This window comes from Zootoca vivipara, chromosome 10 (genome assembly GCF_963506605.1).
Source record: "Zootoca vivipara chromosome 10, rZooViv1.1, whole genome shotgun sequence".
Taxonomy (NCBI): Eukaryota; Metazoa; Chordata; class Lepidosauria; order Squamata; family Lacertidae; genus Zootoca; species Zootoca vivipara.
In genome coordinates this window covers 36,442,678-36,459,336 of record NC_083285.1, presented here as the reverse complement: position 1 = coordinate 36,459,336, position 16,659 = coordinate 36,442,678, and the positions used below count along the sequence as shown (strand labels likewise).

General features: G+C 43.5%; 1 protein-coding gene across 1 annotated transcript; it reads left to right on the top strand.

Annotated features, from left to right (window-relative positions):
- Positions 1 to 851: 851 nt before the first annotated feature.
- On the top strand, positions 852 to 4,597 carry LOC118090744 (opsin-VA-like). The gene is made up of 4 exons (XM_035126835.2): positions 852 to 1,173; positions 1,892 to 2,220; positions 3,093 to 3,338; positions 4,209 to 4,597. The coding sequence occupies exons 1-4, from the start codon at positions 852 to 854 to the stop codon at positions 4,341 to 4,343; spliced, it is 1,032 nt and encodes a 343-aa protein (XP_034982726.2). The 3' UTR covers positions 4,344 to 4,597.
- Positions 4,598 to 16,659: the final 12,062 nt, after the last annotated feature.

The following is a 16,659-nucleotide window of genomic DNA, read 5'->3' as shown; positions in this document are numbered from 1 at the left end:
TGGCCCTGCACTTGCACTGCACCAACCACCCTGCCACCTCACCCCTGTCTTTCAGAGCAAGCAACACTGACCCTCCTGCTGGGAAGCTACTGTAGCAGCCACACCCAAAATACAGGGTTTATTCTTTACCATCTTAAAATACATACATCTTACACTTGTGGAGGTTGGCAGGAAGCTATTTTTCTTTATAATGTGACCGGTAATTCAACTCTCCCCTGCAACAACAACAACAACATCATGTTGAGAAGCGGTGTTATCCATTTTGTGCTACCAAGCATAACATTAAAAAGCTGGTGGGTTGTCAAAACAGAGTCTTCCAGCCCAACGTATTCCACAGAGCTGAGTTCAGTTAGATTCTAAGTAATTGTACAACAGCATTGTTTAAAAATCCACAGCATCTTTGGAAGACAGGAGGATGGGGGAAGAAAACCAGAAGAAATTGGTCCTGTCTCTGGTGATCCCCTTTGCTGCCCCCCACCCCATACCCGGGGGTCACAAGCCGCTAGTGAAGATGTCTCTGCCCACCCTTCCTTTGTTAGTAATACTCTATTGCATTTTGAAAATTAGTGTAAGGAAGGTTGCCTCTAAACTAATCGGTGGTGTTTTTTGTCAACTGGAGAAGGCTGCATAATCTTATTAAGATACTTAATTGTTTGTCACTCTTCACCACTCTTTCACAGTGGTAGAAAGAAAAAAAGACAGCTGTTGCTTTCATCCTAGGATTTAACTTCATCAAATGTTTTTTTAAAAAACATGTGCGATTAGAGGATTCCCAGTCCATTTAGAAAATGAGTCATAGTTTGCATTAGGTGTTATAATAAAACATGTAGTTCTCTGTGTGTCTAACCACCATGGGGAATGATAGTTCTCTTGCAACTGTAGAGATTACCGTGCATCCTACCACTTTCCCAAGAGCTGGATATGGAGTCTTGGCTTTCCTGATGTTTCTTAATGCTTTATTTTCAATATTTAATAATTTTTTGGTTATTGCTGTAACGCTGAAGAATCCTCAGCTCCGTAATCCCATCAATATATTCATTCTTAACGTCTCCTTTTCAGATCTTATGATGTCCCTCTGTGGCACCACCATTGTTATAGCTACAAACTACCGTGGATATTTCTTCCTGGGAAAGAGGTTCTGCACTTTCCAGGGATTTGCTGTCAATTATTTTGGTAAGCAAAATAGCTAGATATGGTTGCTGCTGCTGCTGCTGTATTGCTATTATAATTAAAATACATTTATCTCCTGCCTTTCATGGCAAACCCCTTTAAGGTGGTTTGCAAAGATAAATAACAGTACAATTTACAGTTAAAATACATTTAAACAGACAAGTCGGCAACAATATCAAAACTACAAAACCAGAATAAAAAGCCAGACATTTAGTTCCCTCTTGAATGACAGCTGAGGTGAGATCTTTGGGTTTTATTGTGTTAAAAGAAAGAAGGTCACGAAGGTGCTTTGCAGTTTTTTTAAAAAGAATAAAGGTAAGTTTTAACAAAATTTCTGGAACATCTTGGCCCAATTCAAATAACTAATTTTGTTGTTATTTCTAAACCACTGCTCAAACCACCTTTTTCAGAGTAAGTCCCGCTGAAATAAGTATGACAGACATTTGAGTAGCTAAACATAGATAGGATTGGGTAGCACAGCTGAAATTTTAAGCTCACTTATTGTGCTATCCTATACATTTCTACTCAGAAGTATGTCTCATTGACTCCTGTGGGATTTACTCCCAGATATGTGTGCATAGGGTTGAAAAAGTACATCCCATTGATTTCAAAAATGTTTGGAATTTCCTATGAAATATGAGTAACAGTATTGAAATGTGGAATATTGTGGTTTGATGATTCCTAGCATATATATTTTTTTGCCTTTCTTATTATCTTCCAGGAATTGTTTCTCTTTGGTCCCTGACCATTTTAGCTTATGAAAGATACAACGTGGTCTGCCAGCCTTTGGGAACTCTCCAGATGAGCACGAAGAGAGGTTACCAGCTCCTTGGTTTTATCTGGGTTTTCTGTCTCTTCTGGGCTGTGGTCCCACTCTTAGGCTGGAGTTCTTATGGACCCGAAGGAGTCCAGACATCATGCTCCATTGGCTGGGAAGAGAGATCTTGGAACAACTATAGCTTTCTGATTGTATACTTCTTGTCCTGCTTCTTTATCCCTGTCTTGATCATTGGGTTTTCATATGGCAATGTCATTAGGTCACTGCGTGGGGTAAGTAGTCAACTGTTTCCTCCATCCTATTCCACCTCTGTGCCCATTTGCTGAGCAATGCCACCTCCATACTTTTCTGTCTCCGAGCCAATTTGTTCTTAGTGTTAATGCATGCACAAGTTTACAGCCTAAATGAAAGCCCAAAGGATTCCTGGCTCTTTTCATATTTGTATCTGCTCAATGTCAGCATCATCATGTAAAACAGTGCAGACTTTTAGAGCTTTAAAAAGAACTTGCATATGCCTATATAAGCAATGGACAGATTTTTTAAATACCAGAAAATTCCTTTTATGTTTGAGTTCCCATCTGAAGGCACTATAGAGTGACTTGACCGCTTGATGTTAAAAATCAAAATCATGTGCATGCACATATACAACTCAAGATCACAACTCTTTTTTTAAAAAGACACACAAGTCTGGGGCTGCAAAATGGTGCCCCATCTAGAAACTGTCACTCAAAGCAAGTGTTAAATGATGTGAAGATCACATCCCTTTATGCTAAAGCCAATTCTGAAGCCTAATAGCTTACCATAGTATAAGCTGCTGGTTTTAATTTCAAACTTTTCTGCTTTCTAGAGTTCCTCCAAGTAATTTACAGCACGGAATCAAAATAACAGCAGCATTTAAAAGCTCAATGATGAAATCGTGATAAGAACAAAACGCAAAAAATTCAAGGACATAAATGTAGGTTAACAGAAGAGGTGCCCAGACTGCAATAAGAGCAATGGTGATTTGGAAGATATTAGCTTTCATTCATGCACCTTGTAGATATACAACATGCAGGCTTTAATGTAGACATAGGATTTGCATGAGTCCACATAGCTGAATAAATGCCTCTATTGAATGGCTAATGCTGTTGATTTGATTTAACAGCTAAATAAGAAAGTTGAAGAAATGGGAGGAAAAGGTAATCCAGAAGAAGAGTTTCGAGCCGTAGTTATGGTGCTTGTGATGGTGGTGGCTTTTTTGATCTGCTGGCTACCGTACACAGTCTTTGCTCTTAGTATTGTTATTGATCCAGCCCTGAATATTTCCCCTCTGGCTGCAACCATCCCAACATATCTCTCCAAAACAAGCCCAGTATACAACCCAATCATCTACATTTTCTTGAACAAACAGGTATGGTGCCGTCTTCTGTATATTTTGTTGGCTAGTTACTTTTGTAGTGAATTTCATTTTGTAGATTCAATTGCATGCTTCCAACTTCAAATCTGCTAGTCACTGTAGAGCCTTTGTTTGGGCAACCCTATTCTCCCCTACCTGTCCCTCAACAGGATATTTGAAATTATTTATCTAGGTGAGACTTTATATACAGTACATTTACACAAGCATACTGACTGGGCAAAGGCAATTTGTATACTTTCACATGCAGACTCCTCTTTTGGGTCTGCTCATGCATCAAGATTTCTGGATGCAGTAGCAGGACTCGTGTGTGTGTGTGTGTGTGTGTGTGTGTGTGTGTGTGTGTGTGTGTGTGTGGTTTCCCCCACTGCTGGACCATTTCTCCAGATGGTTGGCATTGCCACTGCTGGGTTGACTCTGGGATGACTCCAGTGAAGTCACTGCATGAGCAGAGTGACTTCCACTCATGCAATGTAACCTCTCCTCCCTCCTGCATTCCCTTTTCTGGGGTTGGGGAACCCCCAAGGTAGATTTGGGAAGGTTATGGGAGCTACATGAGGTAAACAGAAAGAGAAGTTCCATTGCATGAAGGGAAGTTGTTCAAACCCCACCCAGAGAAACAATTAACTCTGGTCAGCCCAAATAGAAAGGGCCTTGCAATAATTCTGAAAGAAGCTCATATGCATTGTACTCTGGTGAACAAGAAATGGATAGGAAGACCTTGCTGAAAGACCACAGGATGACATGTACACTGTTCCCAGTTAGCAGAATATAATCTAATTTAGGGTTATACCCGAAAGGGTTGCTACCTCACTGTGACAGCACAAAGCACAAGCATATTGATTTCCCTCTTTTTTCTTTTTGCAGTTTCGTGAGTGCGCGGTTGAATTTATAACCTGTGGCCAAGTTGTTCTGGCAAAACCAGATGAAGAGATTTCGACATCCACAGCTCCAGCTGAATCCAAAACACCTTGTAAGATCAACCAAGTGACTCCAGTCTGATGTAGTTCTATTGGCTGCATTTTACAACATTTTGTGCACTTTCTCTCCAAGAAAGATAATGAAGCACCTCTTTTGTGTCTTGTTAGTAAATGATCCATGCCAGAAGATAATAAATGTCCATAGGGCTGCTTATGATGAATGGCTTCACACAGTTTTCACTTGCTAATGTCAGAAAAGTCTTGCTTACACCAAATATTCTCTGAATATATATAACAACGAGTTTACTTGATACACATGAAAAAAAGGACTGGGTATCTAAATTGTGAACAATGGATTTTTCCTCCACTGTTGATTGAATGATTATGCAAAGGAACTATCCTTGCCTACAAACCTTTCATCCAAAGTTTTCTGCCACTGAGTTTTGTTCTCCTGTTCCAAGTGTGTCCCCCTCCATCCAGCCACCTTTACTGTCAGGTTCAGATTCAGGGAAGCAGAAAGCATGTTATAGTAGCTAGGCAATGTGAAGGTATGCAGGACAACCAAGCACTATTGTCTAGCACCCAGAAGGCAGCTGGAAACCAACAGCTGACAACTCCTAAGTGAGCTGGCAACTGGAGCAAATGTCCCATTCATCTTGTGCACTTGTGGCAGGCATATTGTAGACAACCGGAGAAAGAAAATATGAATAAATGCCCCAGTGATTGTGGTTTGCTTTCTGTCATTGCCCCTTTGTGCTGCTTTTTAAAAATATGGTCATGTTTTTTTCTGTGGTATTCCATGATGTTTGAAGGAAAGCTACAGATACCCTCACACTGGGAGAGAGCCAAACCTATAAAAGTGATGGCCTTCACAGCATTATCTCATGCAGACCAGCCTTGTGCCAAGTTTGATACCGGAAGGTTGGTCTCGATACAGATTATTACTAAATTATGAAACCATCAGCTATGAATCATGCAATAGTTTGGCACCAAATGGCACCTACAACAAAATGTTGCAGCATGGTGTGTCTTGCTCAGAATTCTACCCACTTCATGAAACTCCTCCCCCCCGCCCCGTTTCCTGTTCCCGCCCCCAAGCAGTTGATTAGCACTCCAGAGCAACCGAGCATGCCAAGACCAACCCCTGGGCAATTGTTTTGCATCGCTCCCATTAAGGATCCCCGCCCCCCAAAAGAAAGTTTTGGTGCTTCTGCAATCCTGTGTAAACCATGCATGGATGTGTAGTTAAATCAAGAGCTTTCATCTGACAATTTAAGATTCGGGTCTGATTTCTGGCCCCAAAGTCAGAGCAGCTTGAAAGGTTTGGTCAGCTTTCAGAACAATGCAACCCCTTACACATACTATCTGTATCAGATGTGAATGACTGTATGCTATTAAAAGCTGTAACCAGAGCTTACTTTTCTACATTCTACATTTACATTTTATAAATATATACTAACGTTCTTTACTCTTCTGCGATTTCTGCAACTTGGAACAGGACACTGGAAGGTAAATTGAACTGCTCTGGTCTGGCATAAAGATATATAGTATCCGGGGAAAGAGCTTAAATTTAGAGTGTGTTCCCAATATCTCTAATCTGTTCCTTTCACATTATTTTGTATCCATCCACAGGGGATACTTGATAGGAAAGCTTCTCTGCCTAGTGAGCTTGTATAATTGGTTTGCTTATGCAAGTAGGACGTGATCCCTGATTAACTAAGTTAAACATCAGCTGTGGACTCTGATAATCTGTTCTTTAATGCAGCCGACAAAGATGTTATAAAAAATGTTCCTGCAACTGGCTGAAGCTCAGCATATGAACAGAACCAGGCAGCAACATTTTATAAAAATAATTAACCGCGGAGAGTTGGATCCAAAACCCAGGGGCATCGCAATGGGGGGGCCATGGGGGCGGTACGCCCCGTGCTAAGTGGACTTTTTACCGGGAGGCTGGAGGCTCAGCTTGGGAGTCGTGGGGGTGGGGGCGCCAAGTGGCACCCCCCCACCGCACCGCACCGATTGGAGTCGCCGGGGGCAGCGATACCCGCTGCGCATGTGTGTTACATAGCGGGGTATCGTCGCCCCCGCGCCTCCAAAGCCGCGCACCTCCAGCTACAAAACGCCGTTACGTAGCGATGCATGCGTCGTTACGTAGCGACACCCCCCCCCCCCCGGGTGCATGACAATTTGCCACCCCGGGTGTCGTGGCGCCTCGCTACGCCCCTGCCAAAACCTACTGTGCAAGAGGAAGGAACACACAGAATACATGTTGACAGTCCCCTCTCTCTGCTTGCCTAAAATGGGCTCCAGGTGATGAGGAGATTCTCCAGAGCAACTTTTCATGTGGCACCAGGGACAAGAGACTGGAGCAGAGAAATAGCTGATATCGACCCACCCTCACAGGTACAGATGAGCCTTCCATTCATGTAGCAGGAGCTTTGCATTCACAAACACGATTTTTATTTTATGCTAAACAGCTTTGGTCCCTAGCCATCATATTCCATGCAAACATCTGACATTAAATTCACCTGACATTAAATTGGCACAAGTCTGAGCCCAGCATTATATTATATTCTTGGCTCCAGTTACTGGGAAATGCAGGAAGCATGAAGCTGGGTCGGGGGGGCGGGCGGTTAGACAACTGGATGATAGGCAAAAGCAAAACAAAAATCCAAGGAAGGCTCTGGAAAAAGCAAAGGCCTAGCCAGCTCTCCAAAATCTTCAGCTGAGAGTGCGTTGATATCATAAATGTCAGTGACATCAGGAGATCTCCATTTTAAAAACGTTTTCCTTATTGTAGCTGTTCTTATATCGTGTGCTAAATCGCTTCCTCCCTTAAAGAGGGCACGCGTTGCAGTAAGACCTGGCAACCAAACCCTTGTGTTGTGGGTGGGAAGGATTGGACAGTGTCATCCAATGGACACCCTATTGGTGTTGATGCTGGGTTCAATCAGGACAATGGGATGCGAGCTAAACGGATCAAGGGACCTATATATTCCCATGCACGTGCCCATGCATGTGACCCAGAGCTTCCTCTTTTGGTGCGTGCATCGGAACACCCATCCACTGCTCCCTACTTTTAGGGCTTGTGCGCTTGGCCTTGCTATGCCATTTAATTTTTAATTTTAATGTATTTAGTCTTGTTGTTGAGTTGTATTTTAACTCATTGTTTTATATTTGGTCTTAGCTGCTCTGAGCCCAGCCTTGGCTGGGGAGGGCAGGGTATAAATACAATTTTATTATTATTATTATTATTTTAATTTATTATGCCGTCGTCTGTCGTTGGGACAGGGGCACGGTAGGAATTTTCCCCACTTGTCTAATTGGCTGGTGCCATTTGGGTTTTGCCTGCCGCGTACCAAATCGTCACAACTTGTAAGGTTGTGGGTAGGCTCTGGTTCAGGTGATAGGGATGGGGGAACGCTCTCGCCACCCCTATGTGAAGGAATCCAGGGACTCAATGGTTTGGTCAACCCTGAGAGGGGTTGTGCCCATGCCTGAGTCCAGGGGACATCTGGGTGGTGGACATAGCATCTCCCCGGCTTCCCACCTATCCGGGTGTTCACCCTTGGCTGACCTATGCTGGTGTCCTGGGTCAGCAAATTATGAGGCAGTGAGCTAGTCGAACCAGAGCCTATGCAACCACTCACTTGCTGTAATCAATAAAGTTGTGGCCTAAATTCTGCCAAAAACCAAACCAAAATTATGAGTCTTGTGTGAACTCATTTATGGGGGAGGTTGAAAGGTCTGAACACACAATAAAAATTCTAAGAGCACAGTTGACATAATAAGAAAATGGAAAACAAAACAAACCATAAACAAACCCGAATGATCGTAAAAAACCACGAGACCTAAATGGCGTGAAGATCTTAAATGCCAGATAAAATTGATGAGGAAATTATGACTAAAGGACCAGAGAAAAATAGAGGGGTATTTGCCTGGTGCTTGTTTTGTCCCCATCCTCTTCCTCAGAATCTCTGTTGCCTTTGTAGAATTCAGCAGGGAAGAGGATGGGAACAAAACAAGATTAGTTGGCTCTACCTGTCATTTGTTCTGGCACCACCTGCTGTTGGTCTCTTGACTTTCAGCAACCACAGCTGAATACCAGATTGGATTCGGACTGTTGCAGACATGGACTGAGAAGCAAAGAAAATGGGTCAGCAGCCTTATCTGAGCTGAAATAAAGAGTATCCGTATTGCAGGCTTATGACCTTGTTTGTTTGTTTGATGGGTGGTGGTCTGGCTCACCACAGACCCAGAAGAAATCTTCCTGATTATTTTTTTAGTGTCATCCAGTATGGCATGCTAGCAAATAAAAAAAATGCCAAATTACCAAATTATTGAAGTGGCAATGGGAGAAAGCTGAAATTCAAAAACACTGTCTTCATTCAAAACATTGTTGCTCTTCAGCATCCCCCCGCCCTTTACAACTGAGAGTTTTCAACTTCAATTAAACAGAAATCTAGGAGAAGATTTGTATTTCCTAATCTGGGAACAGCATTGCTTTTTAAAGTGAAATGTCAAAGATCATGTGCAACAGGGTTTCAAATATGAAGCTTCAAGAAGATATCCAGTCCTTCCCCCGACAAAAAAATGGTGAGTCTATCAGACAGAACAGAACAAGTTTATCTAAAAAATACCCGTATATTATACGACCGTATATTATACGACTGGGCGTATAAATGACCCCCAACTTTTTCCAGTTAAAATATAGAGTTTGGGATATACTCGCCCTATAAGAAATACAACCTGGCGTATAATACGACCCCTGACTTTTGAGAAGATTTTCCTGGGTTAAAAAGTAGTCTTATACGCGGGAATATACAGTAAATGGTAGGATTTTGGTTACTTGGAGGATTGAAGGGAAGATCGCAGGCTGGTGGAAAAGGATAGTAGGCCAAGCTTCCTTTCCAACCCAGGTCTTCACCTGGGATAGAGCTATTAACCTGACAAAAGGGGTTGGTGGCACACCTGAGAGCCTGGACCTGGGCAGACAGAGGTTGCCATGGTGATGGGATGTGGGTTCCAAGGGAAAGAGAGTCTTTAGAGCAAGGTGTGCTGGGAGGAAGAAGGGAAAGAAAGACTGGGATCCACCCTAGGCAGGCTGTCCGAAAGCTGTCTGGGAAAGATGCCTTTGAATCCAGGGCTGCATCGCTGTGGGGGACAAGCTCCTCTTGAAATGACCATGCTGTAAGGTCTGGACTCCCTCCATGCAGGCTGAAGGTGCAAATAGGTAAATAAACCATATTACTTAAAGCCACAACAGCCTCCGCCGTGTCTCAGTTCCCCAAAGGAACTGAGCGCCTGACACACACACACACACACACACACACACACACACACACACACACCAGAATCTTGCTACCACTCGGCAGAGTGGGGGTGGCACCCAACTTTGTTACAATATTTATAAATCAATAAATAGGGTACACCAATTCAGCCAATTTTAAGTCCCATCGAATTGAATAAAAAAAATCTTACACCGTGAACAGATGGATCTGAAGTCTCATTAATAAAGGCTGCAAAATCCCCGTTTTTTTTAATATTAACAGCCTAAAGGATACAGGTAAACAAAGAATGATAAAGATATTCCTTCATTTCATCCCCCCCCAACAGTGTGTGTGTGTGTGTGTGTGTGTGTGTGTATACCGTATATATAAAACACAATGCACACACACAATACTGAAACATACGCCATCATCCATCCCAAGCAGCAGATGGCACATAGGACTGCAAAGGCTCCTTTCTGAGAGGCGATATTTAAAATTGGCAAGCATATGGACCAGCTTCATAGCAACAAAAGAGTGCTACAAGAACATTAGCAGTGTGCCTCCATGCATGAAACCTGACATTTCTTGTGTTTGCAAATACAAGTGGGTTTTGCTTTGACACTGACTTTGTGTCATGCTATTGGGCTCATTCATTTCCTGAAAACCTAGGAATGTTATACAGGCAGAAATTTACTTTTCTTTTGAAATAATGGTAGTTTCTGATTAAAATGATAGCTAACCATCTGTAAATAATTGCTTTTCTTCTGCAGAACATGTAAAGTGAGAATTAATTGTGTTGGTGCTTTATGAACCTGTAGAAATACGCTTTTTCAGCTCAAACATTGATCTCATTCATTCACACAGATGCTCTTTCAAACAAACTGTCATATTTCTTTTGTTAAGTGCCCTTTCTCATGCTTTGTGAGGTATTATTCAATTGTCCAAGGTCAAAAGATGCGGTTTCAGTATACGCTTTCTTTAAAAGACTCTGAACAGGATCATTATACACCAAACCGAGACTTCCTTCAGAAGCAAAATTTGAAATCATACCGAAAAGCTGAGCAGTTTCTGGCTTCTTGAGGCTGTCTAATGGTGTGTTCATGTGTCACAGCAAGCCATATGCTATACTTACTGTGCATGAGTGAAATTGCACCTGCTGTTCTCCTACTGGCTCATTCTGGGAGGAAACAAACCATGACCCCTGGTTTAGCGTTGTGTCTGAACCAGGCATTGTGGTGTGTTTCATCCACAACAAACCATGATCTGTAGTCCAGGTTTGTCTTTATTTTCTGGACTGTGCAGCTTGTAGTGGCTGCTAAATGTGTACAAGGGGGAAAGGTTGCAGCAGGAGAACCTACCCTTGGTTACACGCATTCATTAGACTATGAGAACAATCCCTGTGTGCCTAAGGCTGGGCACACAGAAGCCGTATATGTATGATAGATCATGTCCTCCCTTAAAGAAGACACGTGTTGCAGTGTGACCTGGCAACCAAACCCTGTGTTGTGGGTGGGTACTATTGGATAGCCACAACACCCTATTGGTAGGTCCCTTGATGCTGGATTTAATCAGGCCAATGGGATGCTAGCCAAACTGATCATGGGACCTATCTATGCCCATGCGTGTGACCCAGAGCTTCCTCTTTTGGTCAGTGCATCGGAACACCAGCAACGTGTCCGCTGCGAGCTGAAAGACAGAGCGATCTATCTTCGGTGATTACGGTGATCTGTTTCCATTATTCCCTTTATTTTCCCTGTTTTATCCTTTAGTCTATTATTCCCTCCCCGTTAATTCCCCACCTTGCCTTCCCCCCATTTTTTCCCTCCCCCCCAAGGGGCTTTGGCCACTTGAGCTGGAGCTCGCCGCCACCTTGCTGGCCAGACGGCTGCGCATAGTGGCTTGCTCCTTTCCCCGACCTGAGGCTGTAGCATCGGGGCTTTGAATTTGCTGATGCTGAGTAAGAAATTGTGGGAAGTCCCCTCTCCTAGCAGCCACTTTAATTTAGTGTCAGGGGGTTGCGGGGAATTTCGCCAGGCTTGGGAACCCTTCCTCTCCATTTTCGCACCAATGCGACCGCCATTTCTGTACCTTGTAGGGGACGTTGCTATCAGCAATTTTGGCGGGAGTGCCATCTTAACTTCTGCACGGGCACCATCTTCTTTTGGCAGGAGCGCCATTTTAACTGTGCAGTACTATTGAATTCTATTCTGTAGTTTTGCCAATTTTATCTGATTGTCAAAACTGCAATGCCTATTAAACGGAATCCGAGTCTCCCTTCCAAAAGAGTAATAAGAGGTCTGGCTCAGGCTTTGCATTCAACGCCTTTACCAGTGGTTCCCCAGCATACGCTGGGTCGCTTGGGTACAATTATGGCCGATATTGGATCACACCTCCTGTGGCCCTGGCCAGATTTAATATGGAAACGGCCTCGGCCCAGTATACCTGAAGGAGCGTCTCCACCCCCATCATTTAGCCCGGACACCGAGGTCCAGTGCTGAGGGCCTTCTGGTGGTTCCCGCACTGTGAGAAGTGAGGTTACAGGGAACCAGGCAGAGGGCCTTCTCGGTGGTGGCGCTCGCCCTGTGGAACGCCCTCCCATCAGATGTCAAGGAAATAAACAACTATCTGACTTTTAGAAGCCCTGTTTAGGGAGGTTTTCAATATTTTTTATTATTATTATTATTATTATTATTATTATTATTATTATTATTCTGTTGGGAGCTGCCCAGAGTGGCTGTGGAAACCCAGCCAGATGGGCAGGGTATAAATGTTGTTGTTGTTGTTGAACTGATTGGCTGAAAATTGACTACAAGTTTACTATCTGCAATGTATAACTCCACCTGGAATGACAAGGGATCATATTTCAGGTATTGGTATGAGTGTGTGCACATGTGTAGAGTCATTTCACTCTGTGTGTGTGTGTGTAGGCAAGGGCTTCTGAGGAAAGATTGAAGACCCACTCTTGATTATATTCAACATTAAGCAAGCGAGAGGGAGCGTTTCTTACAGTTTTATTTAGGGTTCCATAAGAATATCTGGAAGTGTTGTCAGAAATGGAGATGTCATCTTCCTCAATGGCACTTCAGTCTCTCTCAATCAGACAATTCACCGGAAACATGTGCCAACTTTTTTTTTTTTTAATGCTTTCCAAACCCCCACGAAGCCAACAAGAGAGAGGAGATGTGCAGGAAAAGGCTGTCAAACTGGAGGTCACATGATAAGAGGGAGAGTCAAGGGAAAGGTATTTAATATATCTGTGGGTGCCAAATAATGATGCGCTGAATTATTGTCCTGCAGAAACAAACAAATGAAGGCCAAATTTGATGGAAAATTAAACATATTGTTCTCTTGTTGTTTTTAAAATAGGAGCTCTGGAGGTGTGTGTGCAAATCTGGATTAGAATCATAGTGTCACGAGAGGGGTTGAAAATCAGGCCTCCTCAAGGTACTGTTTGCTCACAAAAATGCCATTTGCTGCAATTAAATCTTTTTTTTTTTAAATTGAGGGGGTGGGATTTGCCAAGGAAAAGTTATAGAGGGCCCACTCTCCCCATGATTGATCCTAGTCAGGGCAATTAAAAAAATAACAAAGAACTATCAAATAGCCTATAATGTATTTATGATAATCTCAACTGTGCCGTTACATTTCATCCAATACCTCTTTTCCTCTGTTATCACGAATTTCCACTGTCTCCCTTAAGACGTGACACGACTAACCTCATTATAACATATTTTGATGCTTCAGATTGTCGAGGCATTATTGTTATGAAATTATTTTAAGGTTTGGGTATTGCTACTGAATGTACATTGATAGAATCTGGCAGGTAACCTCAGCATCCTGCTCTTTTAATTAATTGCACATTCTGGCTGAGTGCAGATGGTATTTTTTCAGAGGGTTGAAGGCACCATTAGTCATGAACATCCATGTTCATTTTACCTGTCTCAGAGTGGTCTCTGTTTGGAGAGACTCTGCAGGTTTTTGTCGTCTTGTAACTAAAACGAATCATCTTAAAATAATGATGGTTGTCATAAATGTAAATATTACATTAGGGCCATCATAGCTAACGACCACCAGATGGCAGCACAGCATCTTTCAAAGGCTTGGTCAGTCCCTCTTCCATGCCTCTTTTCTGATACCGTAGGTATGCATTTAATGCATTGATGCCTTGTGTGGTATCTCACTAGACCTGTGCTTGCACAGCAGTTTATTCAGTTTCCCTAACTGTTAATTGCTGTATTATATTTAAGTTTTCATATGGCACCAAAGCCACTTTTGGATAACTAATGTTCTATAGTACATGTGTAGAGTTCATTTCCATGTTATTTGATAACAGAAAAAATAATAATGTAATTCGAATCTCCCTTAACCCAGGAAATCATGGGTGTAGAGTGATGAAATCTCAGGTGTCATACCAGTTGTGAGCCCAACAATATTTGGAGAGCCACAGGTTACCCAAACTCTTGCTTTAAATGATTTGTATACCCTTTGAAATTCACACTTCTCTGAAGTTTGCAGTACAGTTCTCCAGCCACATATTGTGTACAACCCGCCCCCCCATACACTGGAGTAAAATGTGCATGGGAATGCATGTATTAGTACATATGACATATTAAAATGCACTATTGTAGAGGAAAATGTTTTGCAAGTATGTATGGATTCAGCAAAACTGCATAAAAAATGTGTAATAGGATAAATTCATGCTGAAATGCTTCTAAAGAACAAAATCGCAAACTGATGTGGAGAACTGAACTTAAGAGTGGAAAAAATGAGAGAAACCAAAGAGGTCAAATTTGTCCATACCTAGCGGTCACAGACCTGCCTCTGTGGGAGCTCTCCTTAGATGTCTCCATGACACATTTATTAACAATTATTTCCTATGACTGTGTTGTTCAGTTGATGCCTGTAGCAGATGTAGAAAAGGTCACCTGGAAATGGTGAAGGAATGGAGGGGTCAGGAGAGAAAAATGCTTAGCCCCAGGCGATCATGGCTGGCGGCTTTGTAATGTTGGATGTTGGAGGGATGGTGGCAGTTGAGCTGGAGTGAAGGAGGAGAGAAGTACCGTAAGAAGCTGGCAAAAGGAAAGGAGGAGCAAATGCCAAGCACTCCTGTCCTGTCCAGCTTTAGAGTGATCTTCTTGCAGCCAACCATGGCAAAGCAGTTGTGCTCTGAAGCCTGTCCTCTGAAGTCAGAAGCTGACAGACTGTGGGCAGAGCAGCCAAATTTGAAACAAGGGCAATGATACTTCGCCACCTGAGGCTCCTTGTTTCCAGGACATGCCCAAACTGTGAGGGGCAGGCTGGCAGGGAGAAGCAGGGCCTCTCCCACACACAGCCATGCAGGAGCACCGGGGCACCATGGAAACCGTGGCAGGGCTCTCCAAATAGAGAGAACTACAATGTCAGCATGTTGCGTTGAGAGGGAACTGGGACTCTCAAGTTGCAGCATATATTGAAGGAAAGTGCTGCATTTTTCCCGTGTATAAGACGCCCCCATGTATAAGATGACCCCTATTTTTTTTAAACACCAAATTAAGAAATTAAGTTGTTTAGCTTTTGGGGGGTGGGGGTGGGGGAGGTCTCTTCCGCCAATCTCTCACCTGCCTGCCCACCACTGCCAATCGCACACCTCGCCGCAGCCGCCAATTGTCTGCCCGCTTGCCGCCACTAGCAGCCCACCCGCCCACTTGCTGCAGCCACCAATCACCCGTCCAATTGCCGCTGCCAATCTCCTGCTTGCTGCTGCCATTAATTGCACGTCCCCACTCTGCATTCACTATCCGTGTATAAGATGACCCACAATTTTTGCCCTTTTTTTTTTTTTAGTAAAAAGCATTGTCTTATACATGGGAAAATACGGTAGCTGGCTTTCATGAAGTGCTTTCAACCTAGAGTGTCTGGCTGTGTGGACATTATCGCCTTAAAGCACAGCTAGGTTGCCCCCCCCCTCCTTATATTTAAACAGAAGCTGGCTTGAGGGAAAATGCATCCAAAAACAGTACTGTATTCCATACGAAACAACAGGATAGTTACAGGATAGATATGGATCGTGGCTAATGTTGTGTGTACGCAGCTTCCCAAAACAGTGGTGGGAGTACACTAGATGTGGAGTAGAAGGGACTGTGTACACAGCCTTTGGGTTTGAAACTCACATCTACATAATCAGACCAGGTGCCTCAGCACGGGAGTCACCCATGTTGTCAGGGACTGGCAGGACTCTGTGGAGCAAGCGGAAGAGGTATGAGGACCAGAGGCTGATCCAGGGGAAGAGGGTAGCAATTTCTGAGGGTTTGTGTATCTATGAGGCAGGAGTATGCGGAGAGGCCTAAGAAGTTGGAGGTGGGGGAAGAAAGACAACACACACACTAGCCGCTGAGAGAGAGAGAGGTGGTGACTGAGGGGAGGGAAGTGGAATCCCCTCCGTCGCTTCCCTCACTGTTCCCCAGGATCAGGATGGGTTTTAAGAGGCAGACACAGCAAAAAATTTCCACGTCCAAGGAGTCACAGTTTGCTTGCACTTGCACAGTCGGATGAGGGTACTTAAGTCTGGGGTGGGGGCATGGCCACCCATTACTCTAACAGTCCAGTTCAAAGCATATGCCTGGGGAGGGGTGTCAGCTGACTTCAGAAGTGTGTGTGTGTGCGCGCACGCTTAATGCCTGTCTGGAGTTTCTGTAAATTTGTGTTTTGTCAATAAAGTATTAAATTACCGGCTGTTTGTCGGTTGGGTGTGCTCAAGACACATGCATTGCTTGGGTATGTTCTTGCTAAAGCAACCATGTAGATGTGGGAAGGGCAACTTGGCAGATATCCATTTAGGCCACATTCACAGCGTACATTTAAAGCACTACAATATCGCTTTGAAGAGTGATACCTTCCCCAAAGAATTATGGGAGCTGAGGTTTGTTAAGGGTGTTAAGAGTTGTTAGGAGACCCCTATTTCCCTCACAGGGCTACAATTCCCAGAGTTCCCTGTGAAGAATTACAGCTCTGTGAGGGAATCCACACATAATTATAGCTCTGTGAGGAAAGAATGGGGTCTCCTAATAACTCTTTAACAAACGACAGCTCCCAGAATTCTTTGGGGGAAGCCATCACTGTTTTTGGTGGCATCATAGTGCTTAAAATGTA

What these genes read in the sequence shown, in the direction of transcription:
- LOC118090744 (XM_035126835.2), top strand. Translation starts at nt 852, where the DNA reads ATGGGGAATGATAGTTCTCTTGCAACTGTAGAGATTACCGTGCATCCT. An exon ending in ATTTGCTGTCAATTATTTTG is followed by an intron (nt 1,174 to 1,891) that starts GTAAGCAAAATA and finishes ATTATCTTCCAG; the next exon opens with GAATTGTTTCTCTTTGGTCC. An exon ending in ACATTTTCTTGAACAAACAG is followed by an intron (nt 3,339 to 4,208) that starts GTATGGTGCCGT and finishes TTCTTTTTGCAG; the next exon opens with TTTCGTGAGTGCGCGGTTGA.